The 20,512-nt window shown below is 41.8% G+C and overlaps 1 protein-coding gene across 1 annotated transcript in view; it reads right to left on the reverse strand.

The window, feature by feature from the left end:
• The window catches only part of CEP120 (centrosomal protein 120), a 75,802-nt gene that overhangs the window by 17,578 nt on the left and 37,712 nt on the right, over nt 1-20,512 (reverse strand). The window contains exons 12-18 of the mRNA XM_066603120.1: nt 19,436-19,529; nt 19,109-19,249; nt 14,411-14,500; nt 13,220-13,312; nt 9,994-10,155; nt 7,864-7,986; nt 991-1,089 (exon numbers count right to left, since the gene is read on the reverse strand). Coding sequence (XP_066459217.1) covers nt 991-1,089; nt 7,864-7,986; nt 9,994-10,155; nt 13,220-13,312; nt 14,411-14,500; nt 19,109-19,249; nt 19,436-19,529 — 802 coding nt within the window. The remainder of the gene's footprint in view (nt 1-990; nt 1,090-7,863; nt 7,987-9,993; nt 10,156-13,219; nt 13,313-14,410; nt 14,501-19,108; nt 19,250-19,435; nt 19,530-20,512) is intronic.

Genomic DNA, 20,512 nt, shown 5'->3' on the forward strand with positions numbered 1-20,512 from the left:
ATGTCATACAAATTTTTGACAAATTGCTCACAATATCATTGGATACGGTGAAGAATACAGTTCTATAGCTCATCCCTTCCAGGCTATGTATTCTGCGCTTTACTTTTGGCCTCCAGGTCATGTGTCCGGCACTCTGACAACGCTACAGATAATGGGACACAATTATGACAACTGTCAAAGAAAAACTGTCTTTCTTGCCCATAGCAACCAAACACAGAGCAGTTTTTATTTTGTATTCCGCTCTGCATAATGTAAGATGCATTGTGATTGGTTGCTATAAGCAAGAAAGACAGTTTTGTTGATGACAGTTGTCATAAATCTGCAGCCATTAACTGCAAGACACAGATTGGCATATTTATGGTAGGATCTAAAAGAAAAACGGTTGTCTATAGAACCCAATCACAGAGCAGATTTCATTTTTAAAGAGCAGAATATGAAATGAAAGCTGTGCTATGATTGGCTGCTATGAGCAAGAGAGATTTTCTTTAAAGACAGCTGTCATAAATCTGTCGCTGAGTGTTGTCAAGAGTGCTGGCCATGTGACCTGGAGGCCAGAAGAAAAGTGCAGAATACAAAGTCTGGAGGGGACACGATACTGGATTCTTCACAGACGAGGTATGACTTCCCCAAAATGAAGAAAACCTGGAGTGCTTTTTTTTTATTTATTTTTTTTATAAACATGCAGCAAAATTTTCTAATTGCATCACCGCATTTTGAATCCATAGCGTTGTTACTTTTTGGTTTGTTTTTGAAGCGGTGTAGAAAACCACAAGCACACAATTCCTTTTTATTGTGTAGTATGATTACATTGTATTATTATTTCTACGGGTCATTATGATTACAGCAATAAAAATAGTTTTTTTCTTTTTGGTAAGTGATGAAAAAACAAAGTTTTTTAATTTGACTTCTAATTAGTTTTTAGAAGAATGTTTTTGAGAATCTCTAAGTAGACATAATTTAAATAAAGCTCATTAACATATGATCACTCACCTGCTTTATTCTTGCCAATTCCTTCAAGGCTCTTCCCCATTGTTGCTTGTAGTGCAACTTAGATTTTGTTGTAGATTCCAACTTTCTTTCAAGTTCAACCTATTGATACAACATCCTAAATTAAAAACAACCTTACAATGAATCTAGTAAAGGATAAACAAATCACAAACAGTTTAATCTACTCTTCGACGGGAATTTTACAAGTAAAACAGCAAAAGTATAGTAATAATTTAGGTTCATTTTTTCTATCACGATGAAGATTTATCAACAGTGCTGTACATCTTCCCCCATAACATCACACCCCTCTGCACATTAAGGAGTAGTGAATAGAGATGAGCGAACCTACTCGTTTCGAGTAATTACTCGATCGAGCACCGTGATTTTCGAGTACTTCAGTACTTGGGTGCAAAGATTCGGGGGGTGCCGGGGGGGGGGGGGGGGAGCAGCGGGGACCAGGGGGGAGCCCTCTCTCTCTCCTTCTCCCCCCCACTCCCCGCTGCAACCCCCCACTCACCCACAGGGCTCCCCGAATCTTTTCGCCCAAGTACGGAAGTACTCGAAAATCGCGGTACTCGGGCGAAAAAGGGGCATGGCCAAGTAGGCTCGCTCATCTCTAGTAGTGAAGATTTTGGGAACAATGATTTTTAAAGAAACTGGATGGTTTACATAAGGCAACAAAGACAAAAAAAACCACAAACTGTGTGAAACCATGTTTCAGCTTTGCAATAACTTTGGAGCACTTAACAAAATTCTGTTAGTACGCCAAGTTACACACCAGCCCCACTGCCCTATTTTAATGAGGTAGTCCAGGATCAGAAAAAAATAAATAAAAATTCACCTTCTTTTAAAAATCTATCTCGATCTTGCGTACAGGATGTGTAGCATTGTTACTCATCCCTATTCAATTCAGAGGAGTCAAGATGCAATACCCAAGACAACCCATAGACAGGTGTGGTGCTGCTTTTGGAAGAAAGTAGTCCTGCTTTCCTGATACTGTACAACTCAACATGGTGGTTTATAAAATGGCTCGGTCTGTAATAAAACTTGCCTCAATACCTCAAAAAAAAGGTCCACTACAATAGAAATTAGCCACAGGCACATGAACTCAAAGTAATTCTGCATTCTTCAGCATTTCTCTTTTTTCGCAGGTTGCATGTGACCCTTTCTGTAATACTGGACATTATGTGCCGACAGCTCTTAGGTCTGCTGAGGCATTTTCAGCCACTCACTTTTTTGTTTGTATGTGGGGTAGAGGGGGGTGAAGATAGAGGGGGGTACAAAGACTGAATCAAAATGCTTATTTTTACTTGCCATAGCTGATCTGTTATAACTGAACTCAAGCCAACCTGGCCTTGTTTAAAGGAATGTACTTTCTCAGTCTCAAACAGAGAAACAAGTTGGCTAAAATACTCGGCAGACAAAGTTTTACTCTTTATTTTAATAAAATGATAGCAAGTTTAAAGAAACACAAATGTCAGCTCTCCTTTACAGAGCACTTTCAAAAAGAAAACCGGGTCCAAGATAAATAAATTATATATTTAACTCTGCTCAAAAATGAACCCTCTGCTGTGTTGACAAGTTAATATCAATTGAAGACGGGAGAATGAATGGCTCTGTTTGTATGTATAAGGACAATAATAACAGTGGACTTACTAGACGAAGAAGTTTTACAATGTATAAGCGCAAAACAATCCAAATCGGTCATTGTTTATACTGTGCAAAAACACGGCTAACCGTAAAATAATGAAATCTGGGACTGCTTAGAGTCCCTTCACGCTGGAAGTGAACTATTACTGCAGTCCTCCTCAGTACGATCAATATGAAAATACTAAACTTCTTCTGCACAGACAAAATTATTCATAAAGCATGTAAAAAGTTACCCGGGATCACACACTGACTCTAAGATGGACATGTGCGCTGCCGAATATTTCACAGTGAGGGCAGTTATTCTAGAACCATTGAAAAAAATAGAGCAAAGAGCTACTACAATAGTCTCCTCCTCTGGAGGACCCCAGCATATCCGTGCATTACAAGGGCTGTACACTGATTTCAATGAGAATGGCATAATACTTAAGGCTACAATAATGTGATCATTACAAAAAAAAACTACTGATAATTTAATGTCCATTTCCATGCAAAGATGAACGCTAATGCCTATTAGCAGCTTACTACCTTCACTTGCATGTAAATTAGTTTCTGGAGCTGTGTGCAGAGAACAGCAGTTGGTTTGTTCTCTGCATACAGTTCCCTTATTCTTCAGCGGTGCTGCAAGCTGAATTCAATGTAATCAGCGCTCCCAGTGGAGAACAAGGCATATGGTCCCTGCTATCAGCTCTCTGGCTGAACAATGGATTTTATGCTCACCTAAAAATCATTGTTGAGCCAAAGAGTGAAAGATGCGAGCCAAAGAGTGAAAGATGCGAGCCAAAGAGTGAAAGATGCGAGCCAAAGAGTGAAAGATGCGAGCCAAAGAGTGAAAGATGCGAGCCAAAGAGTGAAAGATGCGAGCCAAAGAGTGAAAGATGGGAGCCAAAGAGTGAAAGATGGGAGCCAAAGAGTGAAAGATGGGAGCCAAAGAGTGAAAGATGGGAGCCAAAGAGTGAAAGATGGGAGCCAAAGAGTGAAAGATGGGAGCCAAAGAGTGAAAGATGGGAGCCAAAGAGTGAAAGATGGGAGCCAAAGAGTGAAAGATGGGAGCCAAAGAGTGAAAGATGGGAGCCAAAGAGTGAAAGATGGGAGCCAAAGAGTGAAAGATGGGAGCCAAAGAGTGAAAGATGGGAGCCAAAGAGTGAAAGATGGGAGCCAAAGAGTGAAAGATGGGAGCCAAAGAGTGAAAGATGGGAGCCAAAGAGTGAAAGATGGGAGCCAAAGAGTGAAAGATGGGAGCCAAAGAGTGAAAGATGGGAGCCAAAGAGTGAAAGATGGGAGCATTTACACGCAGCGATTATCACTCAAACTATGGCTTTTGAGCAAATTGTGAGCGATAATCGTTGTGTGTAAATGGGACTTTACTTAAAACTTTTTTTTTTTTTTGCACAACAGCATTAATTTTGTCTCCCTTAACGCCTAGCCTGCTGTACACTGTCTGCTGTCATGTGATTGACAGAGGACACTAAGACATAAATTTTAATACACTTCAGTATTGTATTTGATGGAAAGTATAAAACTTTGTTCATGGGTGACTGTCTAGGTAAAAAGAATCTACATATTGTGCGCATTGGTGATTGGTGTGAAAACTAATAATTTTCAACTTAGATAGTCATTATGACTAACAGATTTAAGGGGTTTTCCAGGCAGTGCAGTCAGTCAGTGCCGTGCTACATCGGGGTGGGGGCGGAAGTCGCCGCTCCAATCCCTGTGTATTTAGTCAGTTCTTGTAATTGCAGGTGCATCGCTCATTGCAATCAATTAGATTTAACTTGGTTATTTACACAAACCTCTTTGAGAGGACCATCCACTTGTAGGGAGTGCTCCAGATATTATCTACTGGACGATATACACAAGCCGGTGGCTGGTAAAGTGCTGGAAGGGGTGTACTTCTAACCTCACTGGTTAAGATGGCAGGTTGTGGAATTCAGGAAAGCAGGGTTTCTCAGGAATAGTATTTGACTGAGCTTTCACTAAATATGCACTGCACTATTAACAAACTGCATAAATCAATACTACAGGCAAATGCATGAACCTCTAATATGGGATTTACTTCACAATTTACAAAATACCCCATGTTTCAAAGAGCAATCAATTATCAGGAAAAAAACCTCCCTGGGAGGTTTTCCACCACAAATGGAAACTTAAAAGTTGATCTACCACATGCTGAGAATATACAAGGCTGTCATGCAGATTTGAGGAAGTCGAAAATGTGACAAGATTCCTAGATTTCAAGAACCAAAAGCATCAATTTACTTTGGACAATTTTTTTCCAATTCTACATTTTAAGAACAGTTTCCAAACCTATCAGCAATCCTGTATCATATCAGAAAATGGAGAAAAAAGAAAAAGAAAAAAAAAATTGTTTCGCCTTCTTCGGCCTCATGTCCACGGGGAAAATCAGGCCTGCTACGGATTCTCCATGGAGAATCCGTAGCGGGTCCCTCCTACCCCGCGGACACGAGGGCTGAAAATAGAATATACTCACCTGCAGCGGTCCGTGCATGTCTTCCCTTCTTCCCGGCCGGATCTTCTTTCTTCGGCCCGGCGGATGTGCTCGGCACGCTGGCTGCGTGCCGCGCGCATGCATCGGGCACATCCGCCGGGCCAAAGCAAGAAGATCCAGCCGGGAAGAAGGGAAGACACACACGGCCTGCAGCAGGTGAATATATTCTGATTTTAGGTCTCCCGCGGATCCGGACGGCTTCCATAGGCTTCAATAGAAGCCTGCGGGAGCCGTCCGCGTGGGAGACCCGCACCAAATGGAGCATGGTCGGATTTTTCCCTGCACGCCGATCCGCGTCTGCAGGGGAAAATGACATCCGCAGGTATTTAACTACCTGCGGGTGTCTAATGCATCCCTATGGGGCGTGGATCCGCGTGCAGGAAAAACGCTGCGGATTTTAAATTTAATTTTCAAGTGGACATGAGGCCTAATGGTCTGCAGATATGGCTCTGGGCAGCTATATGAGGATGGTGTGGAGAGGCTTATCCAAAGACCAATGGGGCAGACTAACGAGTGGAATTCCACCTGGTATAAAATTGGACAAAAGTTCAAAAGAGAAGATAGATAAGATTGATGGATCACTTACACATAGATAAGTACTTTTATTTCTTGCCCAGGAGAAGTACATGTCCCAATTAGAGATGAGCGAGCATACTCGCTAAGGACAATTACTCGATCGAGCATTGTCCTTAGCGAGAATCTCCCCGCTCGGGAGCAAAGGTTCGGCTGCCGGGGCGGGTGAGAGGTGAGTTGCGGCCATGAGCAGGGGGGAGAGAGGGAGAAAGATCTCCCCTCCGTTCCTCCCCGCTCTACATCGCCGCCCCCCGCCGGCAGCCGAATCTTCGCTAAGGGCAATGCTCGATCGAGTAATTGGCCTTAGCGAGTATGCTAGCTCATCTCTAGTCCCAATTTAAATGCACTGCTATTGTATTCGGATTCTAGTGATAAAGGTGCTGTATATCACATGGTTGTGTGTATTGACAGACTAAAGTAAAACAACAACAACTGGCCTGATTTATCAAGAGGGCCTAGAAAAAAAAACAAACTGTCTTTTATGCTCATGGTAACCAATTACAACTCGACTTTTTTTCTAAATCCGTTTCAGAAATAAGAGCTGAGCTGTTATACGCTGCTATGGGCAACAAAGACTGTTTTTCTATTAGAGACTTTTGCTAAATAAGAACCATCATATTTAAGCATTTCTCTTACGAAGTACATATTTATATCATACGTCCAGCCGTCCATCGACGAAAAGCCCTCACGGACTCACTCACTGACTCGCCAAAAGTTCTCCAACTTCCCGATGTCGTAGAAACATGAATTTTGGCACAGGCATAGATTATCTCCAAAATAGATAAAGTAATTGGGTCCCAACTCGATTATTCAATTCTAGCGCAAAAGAATTAGCGCCGAAATTTAACGTGCATAATCTAAATCTCTCACTTCCCAATGTCATAGAAACTTAAAATTTGGCACGCGCATTGAATGCGTCATAAATAAGAAAAGTTAATAGGTCCCAACTTGATTATTCAATTCTATGCGCAAAAGAATTAGCGTCCAAATTTTACGTACGGAATCTAATTCTCTCACTTCCCGGTGTCACAGAAACGTGAAATTTGGCACGAGCATTAATTATGTCATAAATAGAATTGAATAATCGAGTTGGGACCCATTAGCTTTTCCTATGCGCAAAAGAATTAGCATCCACATTTTACGTACATAATCTAAATCTCTCACTTCCCAATGTCATAGAAACATGAAATTTGCCATAAGCATTAAATATGTCATAAATAGGAAAAGCTAATGGGTCCAGACTCGATTATTCAATTCTAGCGCAAAAGAACTAGCGTCCAAATTTTTCATACGGAATCTAATTCTCTCACTTCTTGGTGTCATAGAAACATGAAATTTGGAACGGGCATTGATTATGTCATAAATACGAAAAGTTAATGGGTCCCGACTCGATTATTAAATTCTAAGCGCAAAAGAATTAGCGTCCACATTTTACGTACGAAATTTAATTCTCTCACTTCCTGATGTCATTTTATATAAAGAAAACATTGCATGGTTACCTCCCCGTGGCGTTTCCTGGGTAACGCAGAGAACTATGCAAAATGGTGAACACATGTTTTTCCGGTATCTCTAAAGTAACCACGACTTTCCGTGTGAACACCAGATAAACACCAGTACCAAATTAACTCGGGCGAAGCCAGGTATATCAGCTAGTTATTTAAATCATATGTATATTAATATATAATAAAATCAGTACTTAGAAAGAGAAATGTATATAGTCTTTCAAATTTGCCAAAGGCACAGTAGTAGGCTCCAGGCTGCCCTGCTAGGCCATCTGCACCTCCCAATTACATTGCATGGGGGAAGCTAATGGGGCATGGAAAGGTCCTTCCTCCCGTTGACTGCTTAGATGTGCAGTTTGCTTTGACCACAGCATCCAAACAGTGAACCGCCACGATCAGAGCTAACTCTGATCGAACAGTTGCCACCAGGTGTCAGCTATCAAAAGCAGCTGATAGCTACTGGGTATGGAGCAGACCATCATGACTGTGTGATGTATATTTATGTTATGCAATCGGGAAGGGGGTTAAGTACCTATTTACTCATGGTAAGAGTCAAAAAATTGTAGTATTTTTATTCCATAAAAAGAAATAATTCTAAAAACATCAAAAAGGCACAGACCATAAGTAAATGAATAGGATTGTTACCTTTTCTAGTGTGAGAAGATTGATCTCTGACTGTAATCGGATTTCCGGCTTACTGCTTTGTTGCTCCTTATACCCCTGAAACTCCTTGTCAAGTAATTTAAACTTATGCTCCGCTTCTTGAAGCTAGGAAAAACAAAACAAAACACAAAAAACAGACAATGATATAAAACCCATTAAGACTGGCTACTTAAAGAAGCAAGCTGAGGACATAGAACATGTCAGTGCTCAGCCCATGAACCCTATGTTTACAGACATTAAACAGATATCAAAATAGCGCTACCACCATAAATTACAGCTGCTCTCCAGAAAGCAGAATAGACAGAGAATGAGTGATGTTAAAACACGCTCTTAGGAAACAAAAGTGAAAAGTTATTTATTTCCTTGTGACACCAGAAAAACACAGACAAGAGATAAAATACACAAACTTCCCTTCACTAAATTTTAATATTGGCTATGCACTTCTTTAGAATCAACTTACACATCCAGCACCAAGTGGCTCTGTTACATGCTGCCCTATGCAAGTTCAGCAGAGTTTGGCTCCATCAGCCAAAAAAGGGAAAAAAAAATAGTGCCATTTGGCTAATGAGATGGGAAATCTTATCACAGCTGGCCAGATTAGAATTGGAAAGCTAGCAGGTTGATGATAAATGCCTAAATCAAGGCGGTTCCTGATGGAAAGTACTTGCTATTTCCAGAAGAGGTTCAAAATCTGGTAGTGAGTGTTACAATCAGGAACAGAGGATCTTATGTACTTGAGCCCCAGCAATTGTCAGCCACGTCATAATTGCGCGGTAATTGCTCAGAGACTTTCATGTGAATTCCGCATATCAAAATCACATCAAAATCCACCGCTTTCTGCCATGGATCTGCACACGGATGCAGCCCCATCAATGGGCAAAAACTGAGACAGAAACGGAACAGAAAGCCGCTGACTGACATAGATTTTAGGGGTGGAATTCGTTATGTAAACATACCCTAACAATCTACTGTGATAGCTTTTGCAGGGTAGATATCCAACTATTCTTTTTATCATGTACTGTAGATAGATAGACAATATATATCCTTCATATACATGTAGTTTGTGCACACTTGTTTACAAACAGTAATCGGATATGGTCACATCATGGATTTTTGCGACACGTCACTTCTTGATATGGATTCTGCATCAGCCAGATAATAAATCCTGTCGTCATGAAGGGTGCATGAAGCGGACTCAGGGGCAGAGTCAGCTCCATACCTTGCAGCTATCAGCAGTTTTTGACAGCTGACAGCCGCCGACAAGTGATGCAATCAGAGCTAGCTGAGATGGCAGTAGTTAGTTGTTCAACGCTGATCATGCCGAGGGGAATGCTCTGGCACCCTATTGTTCCCTACGTCGTAAAGAACGCATTTTTTTTAACAGTAATTAGAAAAACTATGTAAATTTGATATTGCTGTAATCATACTGGCTCACAGAACAAAAAGTTCATATGTCATTTTTACTGCACAGCAAGGCTGGTTTCACATGGGCGATTGTGAAATCGCAACTTTGTTCACGCGATTTTTGAGCGTCAGCGCTGCTGATTTTCGCAAAAACATTGTCGCCACTTGCGATTTTCTCTTTGTCCTATTGTCTTTTTTTGTGAGAAAGACAACAGGACTTTCTAATGTTAAAAACGCATTGAACGAAAATCGCAAGGTTGCGCTCTGCGATGCGATAAAAAGGAGGCTCCATCGGAAGACATGGGTGATACAAAATTGCAAATACCAGAAAGACAGAGCATGCTGCGATTTTTTTTTTTTTTTTTTTTTACTGACATCGCAAATGAGAAGGAAACCACTGAAAAGCATAGGTTTCATAATTCTGTGTTTTCATGCGCTCTCATGTGATTTTCTCGCCTGTGTGAAACCAGCCTGACTGCCATATTACATTTATTTCCCTTTCACTCCACTTAAAATACTTTTTCAGTATATATATCGTACAGTAAATGGTACTGTTCAAAAATATACAACTCGTCAAGCAAAAAGCAAGCCCTCATACAGCTATATTAATGGGGGAAAAAATGGCTTGAGAAAACGGGATTAAAAAAAATAAAAGAAAAACTCCCTGCCCTTGAAAGGGTTTTAAGATCCTGCGGTTCCATGAATTACCTGCTGCTGAAGCCGGATCTTGTCCTCCTCTAGTTGCCTAACCTTTAACCTCTCCAGCTCTATTTGATGCGCACAGTCTTCTCTCACTCTCCGTATCGTGTCCTGGCGCTCTTGAACGCTGCGTTCACACTGTAACTCAAGTTCTGTCTTGGCTTTTTTTAACTGCAAAGTAAACGGTAACAGCAGCGTTTATGGAAATCTGACTACAGGCATTACTTTCTCAGGTTAGTAACGGGCCCATAATGAACTGCAACATGAAACAATAAGCTCTCGCCAACTCAACTATGTGTCTACACAAAACACCTTCTACAGCACTTCGTAAATAGCGACTCGCTGACAATGTGGATTCCTCTGAACAGTTTAATGACATTCAGTTCAGCTATTTAGCATTCTAATTACGGCTAAACCAAAAGGAGGAACTTTTAAAATAATAAATTAATACATTTAATAATAGAATTGCAGAAATAAGACTGATTCCGCACCAGGAGTTTGCTTGCTTTGTCATTTTTATTGTATTCAAAACTCAATCTCGGCAGCTTCTATAGATATACTATATGGGTAACTTCAAATGAATGGATAGGAGCAGCAAATTGGTGCAAAGAGTAACTTCACATCCTCACATATCCACGGATGTCTTTATATTGTAAATCCAATTCCACATGACAACCGCGACATTTTGGCTGAACACTCGGCCTTTCTCAAAACTTCGCCATTTGCAAGAACAAATATAAAAACTAATTATTCAATTTTGCATGAAGTTCCTAGAGGAGCATGCATGGCCTTTTAAGGCTCCTCACATCTACCCTCTCCCAAAGAAGAAACTTTACCCCTTTCTTTGTTCTTCAGAGGCTCCTACATGCCTTGATGGATCTCAATCTCACTTGGTACACAAACTTTTCATAATCCAACTTAAAATACTGGGGTCTTTCAACTGTTTGCTGCTCATAGAAACCAATCACAGCACAGCTTTCATTTTACTACAGCAGATTAAGAAATTATGATTGGTTGCTATGGGCAAACATTGTTTTCTACACAGTTTCAATAAATGAGACCCGTTTGTATAATCAATGGTAAAATAAGATGTTTTGTGATGTTCAGTGTGGTGAATAATTTACACATATGGTGGTTCTAGAATACCTCAAAAAGAAAGAAAAAAAAAAAACAGTAACCCATCAGACAAGCCCAGCAAAGGAAGTAAAATTTCTGCAAGTGAGACAAGTGAACATGACCAACAATTTAAGCACGAGTGGGAAAGAGCCAGGACATCAAGGGCTGCAGAGATCCTAGAATAGCATAAGGACATAATTTGAAAAAGAGGGGGACAGAGCCAGGATATCAAGGAGTACCCAAGCAATGCCAGGTATGCAAACTAGTGATTTATAAAAGGATTATGGTATTAAAAAGGAGTTGTGAGAAGTGCAAAAATAAAAAATGAAAACATTTGCAAATGTTATTAAACATAAGAAAAACTTTACAAACTTTTTTCCCCCAGCAATCCAGCACTGACTCTCTAGCTGTCGTCCTGGTCTTTCTTGACAAGTAGGCAGCATTAGACCACTACAGCCAATCAGGGGCCTCAGAGGTCACATGCTGTACTACTCACATAATCCGCAGCCACAGACTCCTATATAAAGTCTACTGTATACGAAGAGAGTGACAGCATATCGGGCGTGCAAATTCAGATATAAGTTAATTCCTCCATAAACGTGGAGGAATAAACTTGTGGAGGTATAACCCCTTTATTGGTGAGGCAACACCCTTCAAATCTATGAAAAATACAAAGCAAGAAACTTTCTGTACTTGGTTAATTTAATTATATTGCTGAAAAGCCAAGGATCCATTTCAGCAGCCATCAGTACTAGAGAAATATCTACCCTTATTGGGGAAAAAAAAACGTGATTTCCTGAAATAAGAAGAAAAAAAGAAAAAAATACAACAAAAATACTATTGTATCAGTCTAGCAGTCAGTTGGGGTATAGCACGATACAAGAACGGAAGTTACAGAACCAGTGACATACAAGAGGGAAAAGAAAAACACAAATCTGAAGGTAAAGGCCTATGGGACACTTAATACTAAGTGAATTATACATATGTACAACTTACACTCTAACAGAAGGCAATCTTAATAAAACTTTCCTAGTACAGATCTGGTATGTCAACATGTCCAGAATAAATTAATGTGTCCTAGATAAGGAAATGTTTAAGGCACCAAAGTTACTTTCTGCTTTATGTCTGTATCATAGCAAATGTCGGATTTTACCAATAGGATTGTGCCAAGAACACAAAGCAGGATATTCTCCGTGACCTTGAAGATTTATGACTCCCCTACTCCATCCTCGCCTAGACGGAAAGCCTTACAACTCATAGGTGAAACTATAGAAGCTTGGTCATATTTTACAATATATGAGAAGTAAGACTAAACGTGAACAACTTACCACTGTCAGCATCGAGACACAATTTACACATTTATTTTGCCGTACTTGGGAGTGAAGCAAATTGCTTTATCGGTCTCTACAACTATATACTATGAGGACTTGTTTTCTCCCTACTTGTCTTGTACTCTAAATTGTATGCTAAACTACTTATCCAAACAATAGGTGATAAGGGAGTCTGATCACACATTGCATGGCCTCTTCTTTCATCTCTAAGGGACTGCAAGAGAAAGTACAGCACATGGATATCTTTGGTAGTCCTACAGAGATGGAGTGGATGTGCGCACAACATGCTCACTGATCTGTTCCTAAGGGAGAAAAAGCTTGTCATCGGTGAGGGTTTCAGACATGGGACCCCCAGTAATCAGACACATATATCCTGAGGATAAGTGACAAGGTATGATGGGACAACCCCTTGAATGATCACTTAGGCCCCCTGTCCACGGGCGTGATTTCGCCGTCGGTAAATCGCCGTCGAGTCACGCTGTCTGAAGTTTTCCATAGCGTTGCTATGAAAAGCGCCAGCCCCCTGTCCACGAGCGGAGAATCATTGTGATTCTCCGCTCGCAGCCAGCAATTCGCAGCATGCTGCGAATTGCCGCGATTCTCTGGGGTCAGCCTATCTGTCAGCTTAGGCTGACAGCGGAGATCCGTCTGCGGCTCCTGCAACGCCCGTGGACAGGCAGCCTTAGTGATTTTTAATGAGCAGGACATAGACACTCCTTTGTTTACAGCCAGATAGATTTCATCCATAAACAATTTTGATCTCAGTAAATAGATGGTGACGATCATACCTCCATTTCATCATTTAGGATTAGATGCTCTCTCTTTTCTAAATCAGCCAAGGCTTTGTGCAATTTTTCTTCCATAACCGAGTAATCAGCAAGCTATAAGAGTAGCACCAAAGCAATAAATTACAATGTTGAAACCAAAAACAAGAACTATATGTGTAAAAACTATATTTAATCAACATACTCTGTTGTGTTTCATGGATTCAAGAATAAGTGAAACTCACAAGACCAGAAGCAGAAGAAATGCCTTTCATGCAGTAAGTTTTGTGATTTCATTTTATGGGCTTATTTTCCCCCAATGATTTTCATAGACATTTATTGGACAGGTCTAGCTGATACCCATCAGGTCCAATTGAAGCTGGATTGCAGCATTTTTGCAGTAAATATTAAGATTTTCATTTTTACCAATGGAAATATGCTGACAGTGCTAGTTACGGGCAGGGAAGTGGGGTGTCCTTTTACCTTTGTGCATGCCTTAACGGTCCCCAGCAGTCAGCAAATGAACTTTGATGCCGTCAACGCAAGTGCTCCCCTCTTATCCAATTACAGCTGTGGAGTGGATCAGTGAAGAAAGAGGAGAGCACACCCTCGAGAAGTCTCAACTCCAGAGCGTCTGCAGTGATGGCATCAAAGTTCATTTGCTGACTGCTGTAGACTCGAAAAGCATACACAAAAGGCATCACATCCCCTTCTCATGCCCTTAAACTAGCAGTCAGCAGTTATGCATTAGCAAAAAAAAAAAAACTAAAAACTTGGAGCTTAGAGAGATTTTTTTTTTCTGTCAGGTGCAACTGGTTCAGTTTGCAATATTAACATAAAAGATACACCCTCCTTCCCCACTGCTTTTGTGCCGCATGTGTTCAGTCTCCACTCCTTCACTTCTTGGTGCAAAGTGAAGACTTCCCAACACCAGGTCATGTGACTACTACAGATAACCACTAGCTGAAGGGAACCAATGACGGCTGCAGTGGTCAACATAGCCTTGTTGTCATTTATGTCACTGCCAACTCCCTGCACGCAGAAGCAAAGACAATCTGGCACCAGATGCATGCAGAATGAAAGTGGGGAAGGAGAGTATATACTGTTGCACACTGAGCTATTTTTGTTTGGGGGGGGGGGGGGGGAGAGAGTCTGCTAGATGACGCCTTTAAAACAAAAAGCACATTAAATAGTTTTTGCATCCATGAGGCATACCTTTTTCTTTACTAATGCATCTCTTACTAGTTCTCTTCTTTTCCACTCCTCGACCAGGACTTGCTGGTGGGCCAATTCTTTCTTCTTCAACTGTCCATTAAAAATACAACAAAACTATTTAAAAAGGGATATTCCCATCTTCTATTTATGCCATCTTCATAGGAGATGCCATTAATGGCTAACAGGTGAGGCTCCTAAAGGTGAGACCCATCTATCTTCAGAACAGGGTGTCATGGGCCAGTTTTACTGCTACAAAAGATAGTGGAAATAGCTGAACTGGCTGTTCTAAACGGTTTCTGTAACTCCCACAGAAGTGAATGGGTGTAACGAAAAACATTTTTGATGCAGTTATTTTTCCTAGCCAAAGCAAGTGCCAGATCCACTGGTTCAAAAGAAAAAACAAAAAAGGACATCAAAATGTGCACCAAAAATGGACTCCAGCCTGAGGGTACATTCACATGTAGTAGAAATGCTGCATTTCTGCATCAAAAACTCTATGCGCATTTTAACTCTGATTCAGCTGCGAATCCTCGGCTAATTCCAGCCTGCACATCAGCGAGTAAGTAACAAAGAGATTCTGAAAATAGTGTGGAGTGAAAACACAAAAGGAGCAGATTGCTGAAAACTCTCTAAGACAGGAGTATAGCTCTGAGATATTGCGCTCTACTGGAAGTGAATGCGGTTGAGTTGCAGAATGCATGTTGCCATAAAATGACACTTGCAAATAACTCAGCAAGTTTAGGATTTCCTGCGATCAGCAGGTCCAAGTAACTTGCGAGCTGCAACATAATGGTATTTACTTCACTGCAATGTTGCAAGATTACACTACAATCTTGGCCATGCAACCTGTGTCGTAGCCAGGTACCGTAGAGCCATAACCTAAAAGAAAGCTGTTGCCAATAGCAGCCAATCACGGCATAGCTTTCATTTTTTCAAGAGCCATATAAGCAATAAAAACTGCTGTGTGATACAGTGACGGATCTCAGTGCTGAAGAGCTGGCTGCTTACTTCAAAAAGAAAATTGATGACATCTGTCAGGAAATAACTTCCCAATCTCAGACTAGCCCTGACTCTAGTCTCATCAATACGGCATCTAGTTTTTGCTTACTGTCTGTACTCAGACCAACAACAGAGGAAGAAGTTTCCAAATTGCTTTCTTCTGCTCGCCCCACTACCTGCGCTAGTGACCCTCTCCCCTCACACCTCCTTCGGGCGCTCTCCCCAACCTCTGGCATCTTTCCCTCTTCTTTCAAACTGGCCATCATATCCCCACTGCTACAGAAGCAGACTCTTGACACGACTGATGCTGCCAACTACCGACCCATCTCTAATCTTCCCTTAATCTCCAAACTATCGGAACGCCTGGTTTACTCCCGCCTTGTAAGATAGCTAACAGAGAACTCTCTTCTTGACCCCCTACAGTCCGGCTTCCGACCCCTACACTCGACAGAAGCTGCCCTTACAAGGGTGTCAAACGACCTCCTGACAGGCAAATTGAGGGGCGATTACTCCCTACTGATCCTCCTCCAACCTCTCTGTAGCATTCGACACTGTTGACCACAAAATCCTCCTCAGTAGGCTTCACTCCTCTCTCCTGGTTCTCCTCCTACCTATCTGATCGCTAATTCAGCGTCTCGTTTGCTGGCTCTACCTCCCCTCCTCTTCCCCTTGCTGTTGGGGTCCTCCAGGACTTAGTCCTCTTCCCGTGACATCTCTGCACATTTCCTCCAAAACATCACCGACTGTCTGTCCGCTGTCTCTAGCACTATGCCCTCTCTCTACCTAAAACTAGACCCCTCTAAAACTGACTTACTGGTGTTTCCACCCTTTAACTGACCTTATTCTGACATATCCATCTCAGTGTGTGGCGTCACCATAACTCCCAGACAGTATGCCAGCTGCCTTGGGGTCATATTCAACACCAATCTCTCCTTTACCCCCTACATCCAATCTCTAGCCTTAACATGTCAGCTGCACCTCAAGAACAGCGCAAGAATCTGCCCTTTTCTCACCATGGACACGCTAAAAACGCTCACTGCTCCCCTCATTTACTCCCGCCTCGATTATTGCAGCTCGCTGCTGATCGGTCTCACCCCACACCACTCTACCCTCTCCAATCCATCCTGAATGTGGCAGCCAGGTTCATCTTCCTGTCCAGCTGCTACTTGGACGCCTCTGCCCTGTGCCAGTAACAGCACTGGCTGCCCGTTGAATACAGAATTCAATTTAAACTCCCTGCTTTCATCCATAAAGCCCTCCACAGCGCAGCGCCACCCTACATTGCCTCCCTCATCTCAATCCACCAACAAGCCCGGGCTCTCCCCCCTGCTAACGAAACAGGACTGAGAGCCCCTTTAATTTGAACCGCTCATTCCCGCCTCAAAAACTTCTTCAGAGCAGCACCAGTCCTCTGGAACGCACTACCAAAGGCTATTCGAGCAATCCAGGACTAACAAAACTTTAGACATGCTGTAAAAACATACCACTTCAGGGAGGCATACCACATCCCCTAAACCAAACCCCTCTGTACTCCGCCTGATAATATGCTCCCTTACCTATTGACTGCAATCCCTGCCAGCCCCCATCAACTGTCGCTGCAGTCATACCGATTCTGCCTCCACATGGCTGAACGTCTGACCATTGTCTATGTTTATAGCATCCCTCACTCTCCACCTCGTCATACTGTGCACATCTCCAGCCCCTTTACCTTCTGTATGCCCCCATTACTTGTAGCATGTAAGCTCGTTGGAGCAGGACCCTCACCCCTACTGTTTCCATCAACTGACTACTATGTAACCGTGGTTATGTCATCGTTTTTTGTCTTTTTATATTCCCCCTGTCTATGTTAGCGCTGCGGAATATGTTGGCGCTATACAAATAAAGATTATTACTATACTTTTGACAGCTATTATAAGACAACTATTCCTGGCATGTATTATAAGGATTCTCCGTTGTTTTACTGATCATTGATTGGGATGTTCTAATGTGGGTGGTACCGAAGCATCCATGTATATTATCTGAAGACACTCTATTCCTCCCTCCCCCCCTTTTTTGTTTACTTCTTTTCTTCCTTTCTCCTTCTTCTATACTGAACTCTTTTTCGGTCTTGAGTTGGCAGATGCCATTATTGTGTGGCAGATTTGCTTCCGTATTAAGAGCTAATCAGTGGCTTTGCGATTTCTCTCACTAGCAGGTTGTTGTCTTTTTGTTGTTTGTCCATGCAGAATCCTATGGAACTCATCGTGTGTGTATATATGTATGTGTATGTGTATGAATAGGGCAAGTTATACAATTTTTGGCTCGGTTATTTTGCATCTTCTGCTGGATTGTTATGTACTTGTTTTAATTCCTAATACAATTTAGATAAAAAGCTGTGCTGTGATTGGTTACTATACTTTTAGACAGTGTGATAAACGTCACCATAAAGTTGCTACTAAACTTTGCGCTGCATAATTAAGAATAATTTAAATAATGTCACAAACCCAAAATAAACCCCCCCAAAAAAAAGACCTGAAAAAAAAAAATGAGACTTTTCCTCCGTTCTCAGCATATAACCTACCAAACATGGTCTGTAAGCAAGCACACAGAAATATTTAATAACTGCAGCCATGCCAGAACAAAAGTCCAGAATGTTCTAACATTTAATAAAAATACAAGTTTACATGAACAGTACAAGTTCCCTGCCCACAATATCTATATTATTACTAGAAATCATGATAAAAGTATGTTGGCATATAATCATTATCTACAGACCCAGTTTATGAGAACATTGGATATATTGCTGAAAAAGGGACGTGACTGCAGATAATTTATACATAATGGAGGTCATGTCTGGTGCACAAGCAATACAACCAGTCCCATCCTTCACTTACAAAGCAATGCTGCTTGGGAACCGTTAAATCCACCGTATGCAAAAGGACTTCAGTTCTACACTACTTTGACTGCATATAACACTTGAAAGCGTCTGACAGGAGACATCGCAGGATATGAGGATTTTCAAGGGTTTTCTGGTATGTCGCTCCTGGGCTTTGGTCATGATGACCCACCTGCAACCTGTATAGGAATCAAATAACTATGCTGGCAGGTGTAGATTTTATAGAGAGTCATTTCCTATACAGGTTCCTGGGTGGATTATGACATACCAAGAAAAGACCAAGAAAATGGGTTTCCCTTCCAACCAAGCCTTTAGGGTTTGGCTCCCCCACTCAGGCAGCAGAATAAGGCTAAGTATGTGTTTGTATCAAAGTACTAACGACCACTTGTCCGTGAGCGAGTGCGTTACACGCTCCGCCCCAGATCACATGACGGTGACGTCATCACAGGTCCTTCATCTCAGCCACGATTTCACCTCAGCAAGCAGCTGGATCACTAGAGCTCTGAGCTCCGCCCCTGATCACATGATGGTGACGTCATCACAGGTCCTTCAATATTTTGACCAACCTCAACCATCATTACAGGTCCTTCAGTGAGTTACATGTGATGATATACTTCACTATATTATAAGCAGTGCATTGTGCCACCAGAAACACTGGTACTATTAAATACTACTAATAACTAGTAATTGTATGTAGACGGCATATATAGGGGTATTCATATCAGATCCCTGGAGAACAGGCTTATAATAAAAGTAATGGACAATCCAAATCTGATCAAGATGATTAATATCCACCGGCAACGACAGACCGATAGGCAGAGTACCTGACTTGCAAAAATTTCCTCCTGCATTTCTTTCCACATTTCCAGCTCAAGGGCAGCTTTGTACTCGAGGGTTTCACGTGGTTCTGACATAGGTTTGTTAGAAGGTGGTGCCTGAGGAGAAGGATTCTGGAGTGCTGAACTCTAGAGATATATATAAATTAAAGCATTATTAAAATGTGGAAAAGGCCACAGTCTGGGCATGACAATTCCGTATAACTGACATGAGCAGCATAGCTGTAACATATATAGGACTACAGAAAAGCAGGGGAGCAGCAAAGCCGCTTATAGTAATGAACATGTACATACAATACATTAAAGATCTAATACCTGCGAGGACTCGGACACAACAACCGCTCGTTCTTTCACCAGTCCATAATTCTCTAATGTGATTGTGTATGACAGATCAGCCACTTTTTTAGATCTGAAATCCATAATTTTCAAAAAAAATTTAGCATTAAGAACAAGAAAGAAAAAAACCCAAAAATGTATTTTAAAAATATGACATTGAAAAAAAAAAAAAACAAGACAAATCCCCCACCCCCCAACTGGATTATATAGGAGATTTTGCTCTTTGAAAAAGACACATGGAACGTATATTTGTATTTATAAGGGATGTTCCTGTTTTATAAAAAATTTTCATTGCGTTACTTTATACATATTTATAATATACGCTGTGCTTCACTTACTGCTTTTTTGTCAGTGAATGGAAACATTCTCGTTCATTTCCAAAGCCTTAAAATGTGTCCTGACCATGTAATGCTCACAGAGGGGCATGACCCTTAACCCATTTTAGGACCACGCACAGTAGATTTACGGCGCCGATAAACCCAGCCGATAGTAAAAATACAGCGGGGATTTAAAGCCTCTTCTTCTGCAATAAATCAGAAGCATGTCTCGTTGTCGGCTGTTAGTGACAGCTGAGAACCCGAGGGAGAAGGCAGAAATGGATTTTAACTAGAGATGAGTGAGCGTACTCGGAAAAGCACTACCCGCTCGAGTAATTTGCTTTATCCGAGTATCGCTGTGCTCGGGTCTGAAGAGTCGGGTGCCGGCACAGAGCCGGGAGCTGCAGGGGAGAGCGGGGAGATCTTTCTCTCCCTCTCTCCCGCCCGCTCTCCCCTGCGACTCACCTGTCAGCCGCAGCGGCACCCGAATCTTCAGACCTGAGCACAGCGATACTCGGATAAAGCACATTACTCGAGCGAGTAGTGCTTTTCCGAGTACGCTCGCTCATCTCTAATTTTAACCCTTTCTGCCTTCTCCTTTCTCTAGCACACAGCGCTCAATGAGCGCTACATACTGAAGAGTGAAAGTGAAAATAGTTTTCCACTACACAAGCCGGCTGCCATGATGCCCTGCCACAGCAGAGCTACAGGGTCCTAGCAGACCCTGATCAGCTCTGCC

The sequence above is a fragment of the Eleutherodactylus coqui genome, chromosome 5 (genome assembly GCF_035609145.1).
Source record: "Eleutherodactylus coqui strain aEleCoq1 chromosome 5, aEleCoq1.hap1, whole genome shotgun sequence".
Taxonomy (NCBI): Eukaryota; Metazoa; Chordata; class Amphibia; order Anura; family Eleutherodactylidae; genus Eleutherodactylus; species Eleutherodactylus coqui.